The following is a 15,320-nucleotide window of genomic DNA, read 5'->3' as shown; positions in this document are numbered from 1 at the left end:
GGTGTGAAACTAATGATTGGACTTGATCTTGAAGGTCTTTTCCAATCTAAGAAATTGTGTGATTACCCTGTGCTGGGAGGTGACAGTGGGACCAGAGAGCATCTGAAGAGCAAGTTCTCTTAATGGGGGAAGCAGTGGATTTGCCAGATGTTGAAAGAACTGAATAGTTGAGTGTGTGAGCATTCAGCATCAGATTTCATCTGTGGATCCAACTGGTTTGTGGATCTCTTCCTGGTTTGGAAATTGCAGGCAGATAGAACCTCAGGATAACTGCAGAAGTAGAGGTCCAGTTTTGATAGTGATTGTTTAGCTCAGTGCTTGGCTTTGCTCATGAAACCAGACATGATGGGCATTGTTTATCTTGTTTCTTAATTGTTTTTTGTTTGTTTTTTTTGGTGGAGGGGTGTGTGGGGAGTGGTGGTGGTGTTTGTTGTTTTCTGTTTTGCATTCCCTGTAGGCCCTGTGGTGATATGGGTTGCTAAGCCAGAGACAAAAACCTTGGAGGTTGATGTACCGCCTCATATCATATTGAGCTTCATTTTTTATTCCTGGAAATGAAGTTTAGCTCTTCTGTAAAATCAGCTGTAACTTAGTTGAAGGTAGCAACTCAGTTTTAACGTCATAAATCCTCCTGCTTTCTGTTATCCTTTAATATCAAACCCAGGAAATTTAGGGTCACATATTTCAGTTTAAAGTTAATTGAATATCTCTACAGAGAGGAGTGATATTTTTTTTTCCCCACTGGAAAGGGTTTTGTAATTCACTTAGAGTGGCTTTATTAACATAAATTTCTTGCAGTCAAGCAAATTGTATTTGGCCTTTTTATGAGGAAAGCTTCGTGTTTCTATTGTGGGCTATCATCTGGCAGAAGCGCTGCTATCATTGCACTGTTTGCCTTTTGTGAGGTGTAATAGGAAACTTGTGCTATTGAAATTCACCTCTGTGCTTTGTTGTTAAAGTACAACACCCAGTACTGCGGTCGCTGTGGTGCCAGTCCCTCCTTTTAACCAACTCAGTGTGAGCTGTTCCTGTTATGCAATTACTTCACCCCATATTCTAACTTATTTTTGTTGTTGTTGTTTTGTTGTTAGTGCCAGTTAGGCACTTTTAAGAAATGAGATGCGCTAAAAGAGTGCTGATTTTTGTTTGACCTGTTGGCAGTGTTGTAGCTTGGGCATCCTTAAATATGCAAGGTAAGACATGAAGAAGAACAGTAATATCTCATCTGAAATGTAATACCTGCCTTCTGCAAATGTCTAACGTGGGTAAGAAATATGACATTGAAAATGTGTTCCTTAAATAACAATAACATGCACCACATGGGTGTTGCAGATCTCATTTATGCACCCTCTTGCAAATATCTCTCTAGTTCAGTTTAATATCACTCCCCAGGAGATAGACGAGGGATTGTGGTGGGGTTCTGAGGCAGGTGCCAAAGTGCTGCTCATGGGACGTGTTAGACTGACAGCATAAATGAGCAGAGTGACAGACAGTACACATGGTCAGACTAACAATATATATGAGCATATCATTGTATTACAGTATCACACAGTATCACCAAGGTTGGAAGAGACCTCACAGATCATCAAGTCCAACCCTTTACCACAGTGCCCAAGGTTAGACCATGGCACCAAGTGCCACATCCAACCTTGCCTTGAACTGCCCCAGTATTGTTTCAGTTCACCCTGGGGGTATGGGTCCAGGCACCCTGGGATATCAGAAAGGAAAAGCTTTAAAAAAGGAATCTCTGTTGGAGGTTCTGGTCTGCTTTGTTTTGTTCTGGGGAACAAAAATGTGCAGCTGTTGCTTGCTTGACCTTAAATGGAGATGATCTGGGCTTTCTCCAGTGGGATTAGAGATCTACCACCAGAGCATGTTGTTTCTCATAAATTTATTTAGAGATCCGGTTGGTGTTTGGGATAATATCTAAAAAGAGGCATGTTATACTTCAGCATGCCAACTCCTTTGTTTATATAACATTAGTACTTTTTTATTCATGTTGGTCATAATTGTTTGGACTATTTTTGAACCCAAGCCCAATGATTTGTAATTCACAAGCTCAGAAGTTCAGCAGGCTGAGTACTCAGGTGAGTGCAGTAGGTCATGGTGCTGCTGCAGTTTGCTCTCTCACTGCAGGTGTAGCTCTCTGTACCACATGGATGCAGTTCTTGCATTGCGCATCTGTAGTTTAAAAGTAACTGAAGATGAAGAGAAGCAACAGATGTTCCCACATTGGTACACTGGTTTGAGTGGGACAGAATGGCAGCTGAACACCAAAGTCAAATCTTTCCTTTTTGTAACCAGTGTCTTTCAGCCCTGATTCTGAGGTGCTTCCTGCAGCATATGTAATTGGTTGTGGCCATTTGGTTACCAGCAAATGTGGCTTATGAGACTTGGGTTTTTTTCCCTCTACTTAGGGAAAGGATCCAACTAATACATCCTTCAGGTACATTTGTTCTACATGTCTAGTACAACCTACAAGCAGATGGGAGTTGTTCCTTCTAAAAGTAGAGGAAAAGCAGTGTTTTCAGCTGTTGTGAACAGCTTTCCAGCTTTACACTAGATCAGGAGATAGTCTAATCAAATTAGAGATAGCAGCATACTTGTTTGATGCCTTTGTAGGTTTTTGCTTGAATCTGACAGATCTATGGACATATTTGTGTACCTGATGCCTCCTTTAGAGCTCAGGGATGCTCACTCATATCTGGAAATCTCAGTGTTTTTTAAATGTATATGGACAAAGTTGCTTTTCTGAGGCTGCAGTTGCTGCCTACATACTGAGACTCACAGTCTCTACTGGCATTATAGGAAACAGCTCTGCTGAGAAATGTCAGCTTTGTGTTGTGGTGTTCTCCCCTGGGACAAGAAGTTACTTTTCTAACCAGTAGATAGTTGTCGAATTAGTTTCATCTTCACGGTTTGTTCTTCACAAAACCTAAGGTGAACTTTTAGAAACTGCAGCTTCTGAAGTGCAGAATAAATGAATAGAAAACTCTACAGCTTGAGCTGAAGTGCTTCTTGTTTTGGGAGTGCTGAAGGCGCTGGCAGGACTGGTCTGACCTGTTGCTAACCAAACACATTTTCAGGAGGTCAGCTTGAAGGTTTTCATTTTAGTTGCTGTTACTGGCATGAACTTTTAGCTGTTGAAGTGGATGGCAGGGCTCAGAAGTAACGCCTGTTTGTTGTCTTTGGTGATTTGACCCAGTGTTAAATGTAGGGAAACAAATTTTGCCTGGCTCTCTAAAAATCCAGTGTCCTTCCCCTTTCGTATCCCATAGGGAGTACTTATTTCACTTGAAGGCAACGCAGTTAGCACAGATTTGTCTCACTTAGCCTTATTACTTTGCAACAGAACACTGGAAGCACAGAAGGCTGTGCTCCTCCAAATGCCTGGTTGCTTTCATATCAGTGAAGTTTACTTTTTTTTTACTAGATTTATGAAAGTCAAATAATACTGCAGTAGTTAATTATAGTAATGCAAAGTATCTTCAAAATAGCAATATGATACAAGTGGAAGTGTGTTTTAACTCTGTGAGATGCCTGGGAGAGCTGTATTTTGGGGTTTACTGGTGTTCTCAATTGGTTAAGATGAACAATGTGCTTTTTGGTGGTACCCTGAGATCTTTATACCTAAGAAACTGTGTTGAGTGTCTTTTGAGATAACTGTTCTAGGAAGCACAGATACTAGTTGTGTTATTTGACATGCTATGAGTGATGGATGAGCAGCAAGGCAAAAGCATATGCAAGAGAGATAAATTTGGAAAACCACCAAGAGGTGGTGCTGGATTATTTCCACAGAAGTGAAAGCTGCAGAATGGAAGAGAAACAACTGGAGATTGGAATTTGTTTCTACTTCTTGTTCTCTCACTAGTAGATACCAAAGGGAATCTCCAGCTGAAGCATCAGGACATCTTTCTCTGGATGTGACACCTCTAGCATGATGAAAAGTAGATTCAGATCTTGTCAAACACACTATGCAGCTTCACCTCCAGTTTGGCTCCAGGAATGTTTTGGATGGATTAGGACCTTTTCTTCCTAATCCAATCAAAAACTTAATTCAACACATTTGTTTTTCTTTAAGCAGGGATGGCCTCATTTGTACCTGTTAAAACCAGTATCTTCTTTACAAAATGGTTTCCACACTAGAGATCCTGCTGTGATTTTGTGTTTCTTGGAGTTCCTTGGTCAAATTGTCTTTGCTCTTGTCTCTGTTTCCTTTCTGTAGAATAAGAATTAGGAGGCTAGTTTCTTCTTCAGATATTTTGAGACTCGCAAGTGACAAGTACTAATTACTGGTGATAGAAGTGATATTTATTTATTAGTGTGAGTTTTTCTCTACTCTTTCTGGTTGATATCAAGAAAGTGCTAGGGGCCCCCCCAGTTTATCTTCTAAGGGGGGAAAACACCTTCACACACTGACACGGATGTTTGAACACACCCTTACATCATCCTGCTGCTTTTGCTGGAGACAAGTGTGTTTCAAGTGCCCCTCATAAACTCAAGTGGGAAAGGTTCATAACCTGGGCTGAAGCCAAACAGTTTAAATATCTGTCACTTACTCCACACGCAAATTGTGGGGCTGTCTTCCATGCTTGTGTAGTTCCCTGTTTCACAGGCAGTCCAGTGTCAAACTGGCTGCATCTCATCTGCTTGGTTGTGACTGAGAAGTTTCAGGCCAGGATTTCCACATCTGACTTGGAATGTTCCAGGACCTGATTTCCTGTAAATTTCTGTAGTTTCCTCTGAAATTTAGTAAGTCACAGAGGTACATGGGGGTCTCTGAGATATGTTTCAAACAAAAGACCAGCATAATACCTAATCATTCCTTCCCCACGTGCTGTCAGTAATGCCAGGTACAGAAGTACCTGTGCAAAGGTCTATGTGCACAGGGTCCAGCAGTTTGGCTACAATCCATTATTCTTGCAAACGCCAATGGAGACCAGTTTAGGATTGTTGTTTTTAAACCAAGTCTGCTGTTGTGACCTCATGTGAATACTTCAGTTTGTTGTTGTATAAATATTTTTTCTATTTCTCCTTTATTTTGTGGGAGGTTTTTATTTCTTCTTAACTTCAGTTAAACATGAAGAATGTTACACGTATGGCTCATGTTTCTTTTAACTTCGTGAAGAGCTAAACCAAACAGAAGGCAGGAGAGAGACTCAGACTGTTCTGGTTCAGGGGCTGGTTTGTGCAATCTAAAGGTTCTCCATTTGAATAATTTGGACCCTTAATAAATTAGTTGCAGAGCATCATTTTCCCCTGAATATATACTTCACACTGAATTCAGAGCGACTTAGCTCCTACAATATATTTGGCATGGTTTTGGTCATGCTGCCTTGCAGGCCAGAAGAGGAAACTAAAGGCCAGTAACTTAACAGTGAAGCTTTTACTTAAAGCTAAACATCCTTTATGGAAGCTCCCTTTCATCTCCAGATGTTTTATTATTTTTTGTGGTAGTTTGTTTTTGGTAAAGAACATTTGAATTTAGATGTAAGGGCAAGACAAAATGAGCACTCCATAAAACAAGTGCTTCTATACTTAGGAAATACCCAATTGTTATCAGTGGAAAATTCCAGGCACTGTTGCTTTTAACGTCACATGAAGTGGCACCTAGAAGTGTTTTGTGTTCATAACATTTGCCAGAATATAAATGGAAAGGATTTCTGACAAAAATAACATTGGTGTTGTGCGGATTATAGAGGAATGCTGTAACAACACATAAAAGCAAGAGAAGTGTAATTGTTCCTGGGAAGATAAGCAGGAGAAAGTATACAGCGTAGCCTGCAGCTCTGGGAGTGCCGGTGGTGCCCCTTCCGAATGTAGTAGCCTAAGGTGGCGGAGATGAGAAAGGCACAGAGGACTGAGTGGCTGCAGCCTCTGGTAATGAGACTTGATCCTTTGACTCGCACAGTGAAAACCTGCATCTCTGGGGATCCTGCAGAGGCTTTTCGGAGTTAATGACTTCTTAGCTTGTTGTTTCGAGGCTTCTGCACAATGCCATCAGGAATGCCAGAGGGGATGAAACCTTAATTGGTGGCCAGCATTCCAGATCACTTCCCTTACTAATCCCCTGTGAAGATTTCTGCTTTATTCAGGAGCTCTTGCTGGATGCAGCTTTTGCACGTAGGGGTCTTTCAAATGTACAGCCTCTGATGGTAGGCTGGGGCTGTGCTGCTGCTCCTCTGTGTGCTCTCACAATTCTGATGACCAGCACAGGCTTCTCAATAGAGGAGAAAAAGCAGGAGGTTTTGGGTTTATTCTCTTGTGTCACCTTCCTGTAGAAGTTTCTTTGCTTGAACTGATTGTGTCCCTAAAGAGCAGGGCTTGGTCAGTAATCTGGTAGTGTCCCAGCGACTGCGCAGTAGCCTTTCATTTTTTTCAGCAGCTTAGAAAGTACTCAGTCCACCAACTGATATTTTTGGAGGCTTTGGCACTGTCTGGAGTTGAGATAATTCATCTTGTGGCTGTGCTTGTACTAATCTGGCGCAGGGCTGTACCCCTGCAAGATGTTTTCTTGTGCGTTGCTTCTCCACGTAGCAGTGCATGCCAGAGCTGGATTTCACATGGCCTTGTATGACGAGTCTGATAGAGCCTGACCTGGGTGCAAATAACCTTGGTGGGCATGGGGTGGGGGAGCGTGCAGCACTGGGGCTGTCAGGAGGGAGCTGAAAGGTATGAACGTTTGAAGTGGTGAGAAGGGGCAGGAGAACAGGCTCCTCTCCCTTTGATAGCAACATAAATTTAGGCCATGTTTAAGTGACCATGTGGCTGCTATCAATCAAAGCCCTGTAACTATGCCTTCCATAGCAAATGCCTACTTTTTTTTTTCCTGCCCTCCATAGCAGACCTGATCTTAGTATTTGTTTTTTCCTCATCTCTCTTGGTATCCTGGCAACCGTTTACTTGCTATGCTTTGCTCTTAATTCCTTTGTAAGCTGTTGTGTTGAGGGATCTTATCTTCCTCTCTTGCTATGGCTGTCAAACTTGACCTTGATAAAAATTCAGAAACCTCAACTGCAGTTTAAGCAATGCTGGGGAAGAAATAAATGTGTAAGTAACTCCTAGGACAATCAAAATCTTGCCTTACATGGGTCAGGTCTGTGAGATGTCTAATAAGCACATAATGCCTTGTGTGCAGGGGGGATTTCATTGCTGAAGGGAGCTGTAGCAAAGATTCTTGGAAGGAAGTGTAACTGTTGGAGAAAGTGCTGCTTTGAGGCATTTTAATGCTGGTACTGTCTAGTTTTCATTTGGAAAGCTCTTCACTTTCTAGAAGATAGAGTAGCAGTGGGCTTGTCTGCAAATAGCATTAATGTTTTAAATGCTTCTTTTAAAGAAACAACCTCCTCAAACAGACAGAATAATGTCATTCCATCCAACTGAAGGCAGGCACAGAACAGAACAACTCACCATGATTTTGAACACTTGCTGCAAAGAGGAGATGGAGCCAGTTAAGTGCAGCAGCAAAAGACTTCATGACTGAACAGGAGGAAAGACTTCTTTGCTGTGGGGATGCTGAAGCCCTGGAGCAGGCTGCCCAGAAAGGTTGTGGTGTTTCCTTGTCTGAAGTGATTCCAGACTTACCTGGAATTTGTGATCCTGCTGTGAGCAACCCTGCTTTAGCAGGAGGGTTGGACTAGATGATCTCCAGAGGTTCCTTGAACCCCTGCCACACTGAGATTCTGCTCAGACGCTCAAATTCTGCTTGCTTTGTCAAGCCCTGCATGATGTTCCACATCAGACCAAATGGAATTGCTGCTCTTTGAGCATTTTCTACTATTTTGGTGACTGTCTGGTAGTATAACATTTAGAACCAAACATGTTCTTCCATCTGGGTTTATGCCAGAGCTCTTTCAAATTCACTGCCTTACTCCTTTCCTCATTCCCTTTCTCTGTAACCTGACATTTCATGTGTAGGCAATGCAGCCTTGCGTTGAGCTGGTATTCAGGCAGGTTACATTTGGAACTCCTGTCAAGTTTATTCTCCTCATTAACTGTGGGCACTTCTGTATTAATTACTTTGCAGGTTGCAAGTCTGTGTAAGGGATAGGTTTGGGATTTTCTTCCAAGCCTTATTGATTCCCCCTTCCCCCAGCCCTGCTGGATTTCACCACTTGCTGTTGGCAGTGCTAACCTCTCTGCCATATGTCTGTATTTCTCAGTACCTCACAATGTGATGTTTCAGTGCTCATTTTAATTATGTCCTCCTCGTGAAAGATTCCCCAAAGAGTACCAACTGTGCTAAGGCTGGAATCTGGTTACAAGGGCATGGTTAGATATGTCCTCTCTCTGTGACTGTTAAAGATGTGTGAGAGTATAGCAAAGTCAGACACAGCCTAGGTCTTGTTGACCAGAATTGTAATGTTTGTATCCAGCTGAGCAAAATACTGACTTGATTAAATGGCGAAGATGGAGCAGAATGGAGCAATAAGTGGGTGCTGGTCAGATACCACAAGCCAGGATTTCTTGAATCAGTCCATAGTCTTTTTTTCTACCCATCTGAGAATCCTTTGTAGTGTTTCTTTCTGGCTGTTCTCAGTAGTGTTTCAGCAAGGCTCAGCTGCTTTGTATAGAAATGATTCCTTGCCTTTTTTTGAAAGAGATTTGAAATGAGGACCTGATTCCATGGTTGAAACCTTCTCTAACTTTCCCTGCACAAGAGCTGTGTTTTGCTGGAAAAAAATGGATGATTCTCTGGGCTGAGTTAAGGGAGCTTTTGTGAGCTGAAACACTCAGCCTGATGTTCAGAAGAAATCTAGGTGGGGAGGAAGGGATGGGTAAATTCTTCTTTCCTTACCCAGGGCAGGGAGCAATTGCAGAGCTCATCAGTGATGGCTGCTCTGCCTTTCCAGATCTAATCCTTTTCCAATCACAGGGGAGTGCTGATAGTGCATCTGGGGGTCTGCCACATTCACCTCTTCTTACTCCTTCGAGAGGTGGTAGGACAAGTGCCCTGTCCCTGAGCACAGGTAGTGGAGACTCTTATTTGTTGACTCTGCTGTCAGTTGAACTAAAGAAACATCTGTGCTCCTGCAGCACTTGTTGTGCTGATTCGTTGCCGTAGATCAGCTGTGGGTGTAAGGAATTCTTTCTCCTGAATAATGAATGCCTATAAGATGCAGTGAGAGAAGAATGATACCACCAGGGGGGAGTTTATTACGGCACAGAGCAGTGCAAGCAGTTGGCCAGAAGGGATCATTCACTTAGCATAACTTTTGACACTCTGTTAGCTGTGTAGTAATGGACTTTACAGTTGTAATACAGACAGCACTGCAGTATTTATGCTGCAGCTTTCAGAAACCAAGCCCTTGAAAATCCACTGCCTTTTTAGAAATTAGCTATCATTTTGACCTTTAAAATGGGAGACAGCATGTTAGGTGGAATGCTGAGCTCCTCTCTGTGCTGAGACACCCAACTGCTTCAGGCAGAAACCACCAACGTGTTTGGAGTGGGTAATTTTAATTAGCACTGTTGAAACTGCAGCCTTTACTGGCCTAAGGTATCCAAGTGTTGTTACCCTCTAGTCTAGAGGGGAAAAAATATTTTCTCACTGTTAAGAAACATGATAGAATCGGTCAGCAATGTGGGTTCCAGCAATAAATATTTGCATATAGGCTAGTACAGCAAAGATTTTCTTCACAGTTGTTTTCCTCAGCAGCTAGTTGTGCCTCAGCAATGACTTGAAGTCTTGCCAGGTCGTGAAAGTCAGGGCCAAGCCCTAGTCAAAAAACAAACCAGTGAAGACCTTTGGATGCCACTGTGCAAAGGATACTGTTTTAACTGAACAGTTGCTATCAGTGCAAAGCTGGTACTACTGGAAGAGGTGCCAGGTGACAAAAATGGTGTTTTCTGGAGCAGCTGGAGAGGAATGCTGTGTCTTACAAGTTGGTGTCTTATTTTGTACTCATGGAAGACTCAGGTTGAAGATCAGGAACTGTGGATGGCTTTCTGTATAGGGGTCTTTAAAATGTATCTTAACTTGCTATTTGGTTTGATATCCTCAGGACATAGGACACTCAAATGTAAGTGGACCACCTCTGTGTTGCCACACCTTTCAAAGCAGCTAGAAGGCTTTGGAGCAGTCAACACCTTGTGCTTAGCAATGAGTGAAGTGTCTTGTTATTCTGGCAAGTGCTAAGAGATATTTTTAGCATATTCTCTAAAAAAATAAAACTAAAAAAATGGCTGAAACATGATATCACACCCAGAAATGTAGGTTGTAGGTTTTGCCTGTTGAGAGCAACAAATTAAAGTACACAGTTACAATAAAAAATAATATTTTGCTGTTTTGATGCATGTGTGTGTGTGCTCTGTGAGATGAAATGTATTCCAAAGGCAAAGCATCTCAGTCAGCAAAGGAGGCTCCTGTGTGTGAGGGTTTTTTAGTAAAACAGTCTTACACTATCAGTAGCTCCTTAACTGAGAATACATCACTTTGTTCTTAGCTTTGCAAAACTCATTGCCTTGCCTTTCAGCAAGGTAGGAATTGAGCTGAAAGGGGAAAAAGACTTTTTCAAGTTACAGAAGATTCTACAACTTGAGGTCTTCAAGAAAAGCCTGGATGAGGCACTCAGTGCTGTGGTCTAGTTGACTGGCTAGAGCTGGGTGATAGGTTGGACTGGATGATCTTGGAGGTCTCTTCCAACCTGGTTGATTCTATGATTCTAACTGTCAAAAGTTGGTCTCTGACTTCAGTAGATCACAGTCTGGGTTTTAAACAGTGAATTCTCTCCTCTCAGTGTTATAATTCATAGCAGAACTTTGACCAGAAGCCTGACAATTTTTTGCCTCTATTTAATTGCTGATAGGTCTTGGTCTTAGTACAGTTCATTGTCATTTCAGTTGACTGTTTTGGAAGCTAATCCTACAATTACTTTATACAGGTCCCAACTGGCACATCTCGTCAAAGTTACCCAACTACCAGCTATCAGGACTACAGCAACTGGGAGTCTCTAATGAAAATCAAAGAGGGGCTGTTGAGGCAGAAAGAGATCGTGATCGATCGGTGAGTAACGCGCTCTTGCTGCATTGATTGCATTAGATGATGTGAAAGTGATGATGTAGAAGCTGACTTTCAGGAGAACTGCTTTACTCAGTAAAGTTAATAGGTTCCTGTCCAGCAAATATTTATGCAGAAATATGGAAGCTAGTTTTTGTTAGGAGAGAAAACTGGCTTCATCTTTTACAGAGCTGGAAATTTATGTAGGAGTTTAATGCCTCTGCAGTGGAGCAGCCAATTCTGACAGCTTCCTCTTCTCAGCTTGCCTGTCTGGGGGGTTGTATCAGACATCCTTCTGCTTGTAAAGAGCTTCCAAGTGACTTGCAGGAGGAAAACTGGTAAACTGCATTGCCCTGATTTTCTTTTAAATGACAGGTACAGAAATGCAATATATTGAAGTCAGTTGATAAGACTTTGAGCAATTGGCCTTTGCAGTAACATTCAGAAGCTCATACAAGTCATTCAGATAATAAAATATTAAATCCAGCATCCATATGTCAGTAAATATATCACTTCTTATTAAAATTGTTATTAACATGACATGGGCCTTAGCAGCAGCTCACTGGTGTTAGGTTTCTAATATTTTTGAAGTAATTTCTGGAGTTCTTGATGTTTGGATAAAATGAACCCTTAATGAGGAAAATATGCTTTTAATGAAGGGCTTGAGTTTAATGAAGCTTACACTAAATTAGCAGATGTCATCAGGAGCTGCAGAATTTGGATGCAGGACATGTAAGAAGGGAATTTTTATATTGGACATAATTATCATTTGGCTTAGTCTGGGTTTTAATAATAAACTCTTGGCTTGTGGCTGAGAGGAGGAGTGGTTGTTCTGAGCTTGAAATAGTTGTGCCTTCTTAGTGATAGTTGGCTCTACAGCGTGAGAGCTCTGTAAAGCAGGTGTGGGTTGGAGCACAGGAATGTCAAGCATCCTTTTGGACTGTTTTCCTATCTCAGCGAGCAGTTCCTCTCTTCTAATGGGTGGAGGTAGACAACTTGGCCATGATTTACTTTGGGTCCAGGAATATTATGCTTATGCAAGATCTGTTCTTTTCTCTGTTGCAACAGAGCAAGGAATTGCAGTGGTTTTAAGGTGTTTCTGCCCCGTAGCAATCTGGCTAGTACCTCTGCTGGCGTTGCCCTGATGAGGATTGGCATCAGCTTCCCCAGTTTGGTGTGCCACCTGCTTAGCTTTGGTTTTGCTCCTGGAGGAAAGGGTACATAAGTGCAGTCCAAAATCCTAGAAATAGAACTCCATTATAAAGCTCTAGTATTAGGTGGAGTATTAAGGCTTAAATCTGAGTAATACCTTCCTTCAAGAGAGCAAGCAAAAATCTTATTGCCCATGTTTAATACATAGGGGCTCAAGGCCTTGCAAGATGGTGTCTGGGAGGAAATCCAGGTCTTAGAATCACAGAATCAGTCAGGGTTGGAAGGAACCACAAGACCATCTAGTTCCACCCCCCTCTGCCATGGGCGGGGACATGTCACACTAGATCAGGCTGTCTAGAGCCTCATCCAGCCTGGCCTTAAACATTTCCAGGGATGGGGCTTCCACCACCTCCCTGGGCAAATGTGTTCCAGGGTCTCACCACTCTCATGGTATAGAACTGTCTTCTGGCTGCTGGTCTTCCTGAGCTGACTTGAAACTTCCTTTCAGAATTTTGACTTATTTGGGAAGAGTGATCTGAACTAGCATTACAAAGTTTGCTGGAGTGTGGTTAAGTGGGATTCGGGGTGGTGGTAATGACGTTTCAGAATTTAATCTTTCAGGAAGTGGAGAAGGAATTCTCCTGTTGACTGAGGTTTGGTAGGAGGTGTTTGCTGAGAAGCCCCTTTGTACCCGTGGTTCTCAGGGAGTTATAAAAGATATAGTCTCCTTAAGTCATGTCTCATGGTGAATTTGCAAATTAGTAACTGGACTCGTTCAGTTCTGAGTGAGGAAGAGAAGTTTGGCAGAGACAGGTCTGGAGGAGAGGAGCAGAACAGCACCTGCCATGGTGCTCTGGACTCAGCTGTTTGCTGCTGACAGGTACAAGGAACAACTGGGTGAAAAGAAACATATGGGAAGGCCTTCTCTTGCCCTTGTCACCAGCCTCACATCTAGCCACAGGTTTTTATAAAGTTAAATCCTCTTCTGCAGAAACTGCACTGGGACTGTGCTAATTCAGTTTTGCATAGCAGGACTCGAATCTGTTGAGGTGTAGGAACTGGAGGCTTCTGTACAGGGCAGTACCCTTAAGCTCTCCTCTCGTTACCTTGTTAAAAGGCAGGAGGAGGAAAGTGAAGCCTGCTGCCTGCTTCCGTTCTTTCCACACAACGATAACAGGACGACAAAACCCCAGCCCTTCTGGTATTGAACTTGCTTGCTTTGCACTGGAAATCTAAGAGTTTGGAATAGCTGCAAGCAAGTTTCAAACAGCCGTTGAAAACTAACCAGGGAACAATGCTTAGAATGTAAATAATCATACTTGAATACTTTGGTGTATGGCTGGAAATTCAGAGCCATGAAGGGAACTTTTAGAAACCCAGCCAGCCACTTAGATCTGTCAGTAAAAGAAGTTTTTAGGCTGTGTTGAATAGCAGATTTATTGATAGATCAGTCGAAATGAATTTGGTTTATCTAGGCTGTTCCAGGGTAACAAATGCATGTTTGTAAGTGTAAATGTACACAGTAGCATAAATGGGTGGATTTAAAAGTGGGGTTTGTTTGCTTTTTGAGACTGCTCTAAGGAATTGCTGCCGATTTTATGAGATAGAGCCTAAAAATGTTTTTTTAAGTGTGCTCTTGAAGAAATGAGATGGAGATGGTACTTCTAAGAAGTGAAAATGGGCCACAAGGAAGGGAACTCAAGAGACGTATGTGATTGCAATGGCACTTCTTAAATGTGTCTGTCTTGTTTTCTGCACATAGAGCTGTTGGTACAGGCTGTGAATGAGGACTTCAGGATTTCATCTGTAATAGGAAATCTGCTGCTGTAACACTTATTACTGGAATGTCTGTCACCTACTGTACAAAATAATTGGATGATATCACTGCCTTACTTCTGTGAAGGTTCAGTATGGAACGCTGCATTATATTTAGCACCAGAGGGAGCCAACAGTGTTTGTGTTGCTTTAGGGAACCAGGGCATCACGTTTTCGTTCTTTGTGTTGCTCCTCTGTTCAGGGCGTTTGCAACACTGAAATTGCAGGGTTTAGTAGAATTGCAAATGTTTCTTGAGACTGGCCAGCCACTGTAGGTGTTTGTAGTGTGGTCCTGGTGCTGTTTGTTAGGCAGGGACTTGTTTTGACAAGGGCTGTGTGAATAAATGCCAAATATCTGCACATATGACATAAGCTGCTGAGAATAACACTCTGCATGCAGTGTTCTCTTCTGGACAGTTTAAAGGCATTTGAACAGCTTTTTAAGGAAAGGTGGGTAGAGAAGCATCATTTCAGTGAATAGCTGTCATTCCTCAGGGTGTAACAACACTGACATTCTTAAAACAGTTGCTAAGTCATTAACTTGCCATCTCTAGATGAGCTGTGCTTAAATGTTTTCACTGGGACAAGAGATGTAGATTTTATTTTGCCTTGTGTCAAATTGTCCTGACTTTAGTTGTTGTCATCAAACTGTGCTCTGATAATGTTGCTGGAGTATTATTGGGGGTGATCTGTTAAGATATGCAGTGTTAGCATTTCCACTCCAGTGATAATTTGATGTCACTTTTGAGGAAGCTTTCAAGCTTTACACCACCCAGGGGCTGATCACTTGTACGTGGTAACTTGAATGGAGTCCTGTCCAGGGAGTGGGGCTGCCAGGAATCTCCACAGAACTAGCAACAGAACAAGGGGACACAGTCTGAAGTCGTGCTGGGGAAAGTATAGGCTGGATGTTAGGAGGAAGTTCTTCACAGAGAGAGTGATTGGCATTGGAATGGGCTGCCCAGGAGGTGGTGGAGTCACCATCCCTGGAGGTGTTCAGGAAAAGACTGGCAGAGGCACTTAATGCCGTGGTCTGGTTGACTGGATAGGGCTGGGGGATAGGTTGGATTGGATGATCTTGGAGGTCTCTTCCAACCTGGTTGATTCTATGATTCTTGCTGTAAAGATGCAGTTTGCTTGCAATGATAGCTTTAAAAAGATGCATTCATCTTTTTTTCCAATCACCCAGGTAACTTGTGGATGAATTTTTTTTATCATGGTCTGGTAAATTTTCAGGAAGTTTTACAGATGACTATTACAGATCAATTACTTTGTTAATTTTAAAAGCTCACCTTTTCAGAGTTGTTTAGTAGTATGGCTGAAGTGGCATTTGTTAAGATTATGTGAAAACTAA

At 42.3% G+C, this 15,320-nt stretch overlaps 1 protein-coding gene across 5 annotated transcripts in view; it reads left to right on the top strand.

Moving 5' to 3' along the window:
• Positions 1 to 15,320, top strand: part of CEP85L (centrosomal protein 85 like) — a 151,443-nt gene that overhangs the window by 115,432 nt on the left and 20,691 nt on the right. For all 5 annotated transcript variants that reach the window (XM_064170335.1, XM_064170337.1, XM_064170336.1 and 2 more), the window contains exon 4: positions 10,884 to 11,005. In XM_064170335.1, the coding sequence (XP_064026405.1) occupies positions 10,884 to 11,005 (122 nt within the window). The remainder of the gene's footprint in view (positions 1 to 10,883; positions 11,006 to 15,320) is intronic.

The sequence above is a fragment of the Pogoniulus pusillus genome, chromosome 33, assembly GCF_015220805.1.
Source record: "Pogoniulus pusillus isolate bPogPus1 chromosome 33, bPogPus1.pri, whole genome shotgun sequence".
In the NCBI taxonomy this organism is placed as follows: Eukaryota; Metazoa; Chordata; class Aves; order Piciformes; family Lybiidae; genus Pogoniulus; species Pogoniulus pusillus.
This window is presented reverse-complemented; position numbering and strand designations above follow the sequence as displayed.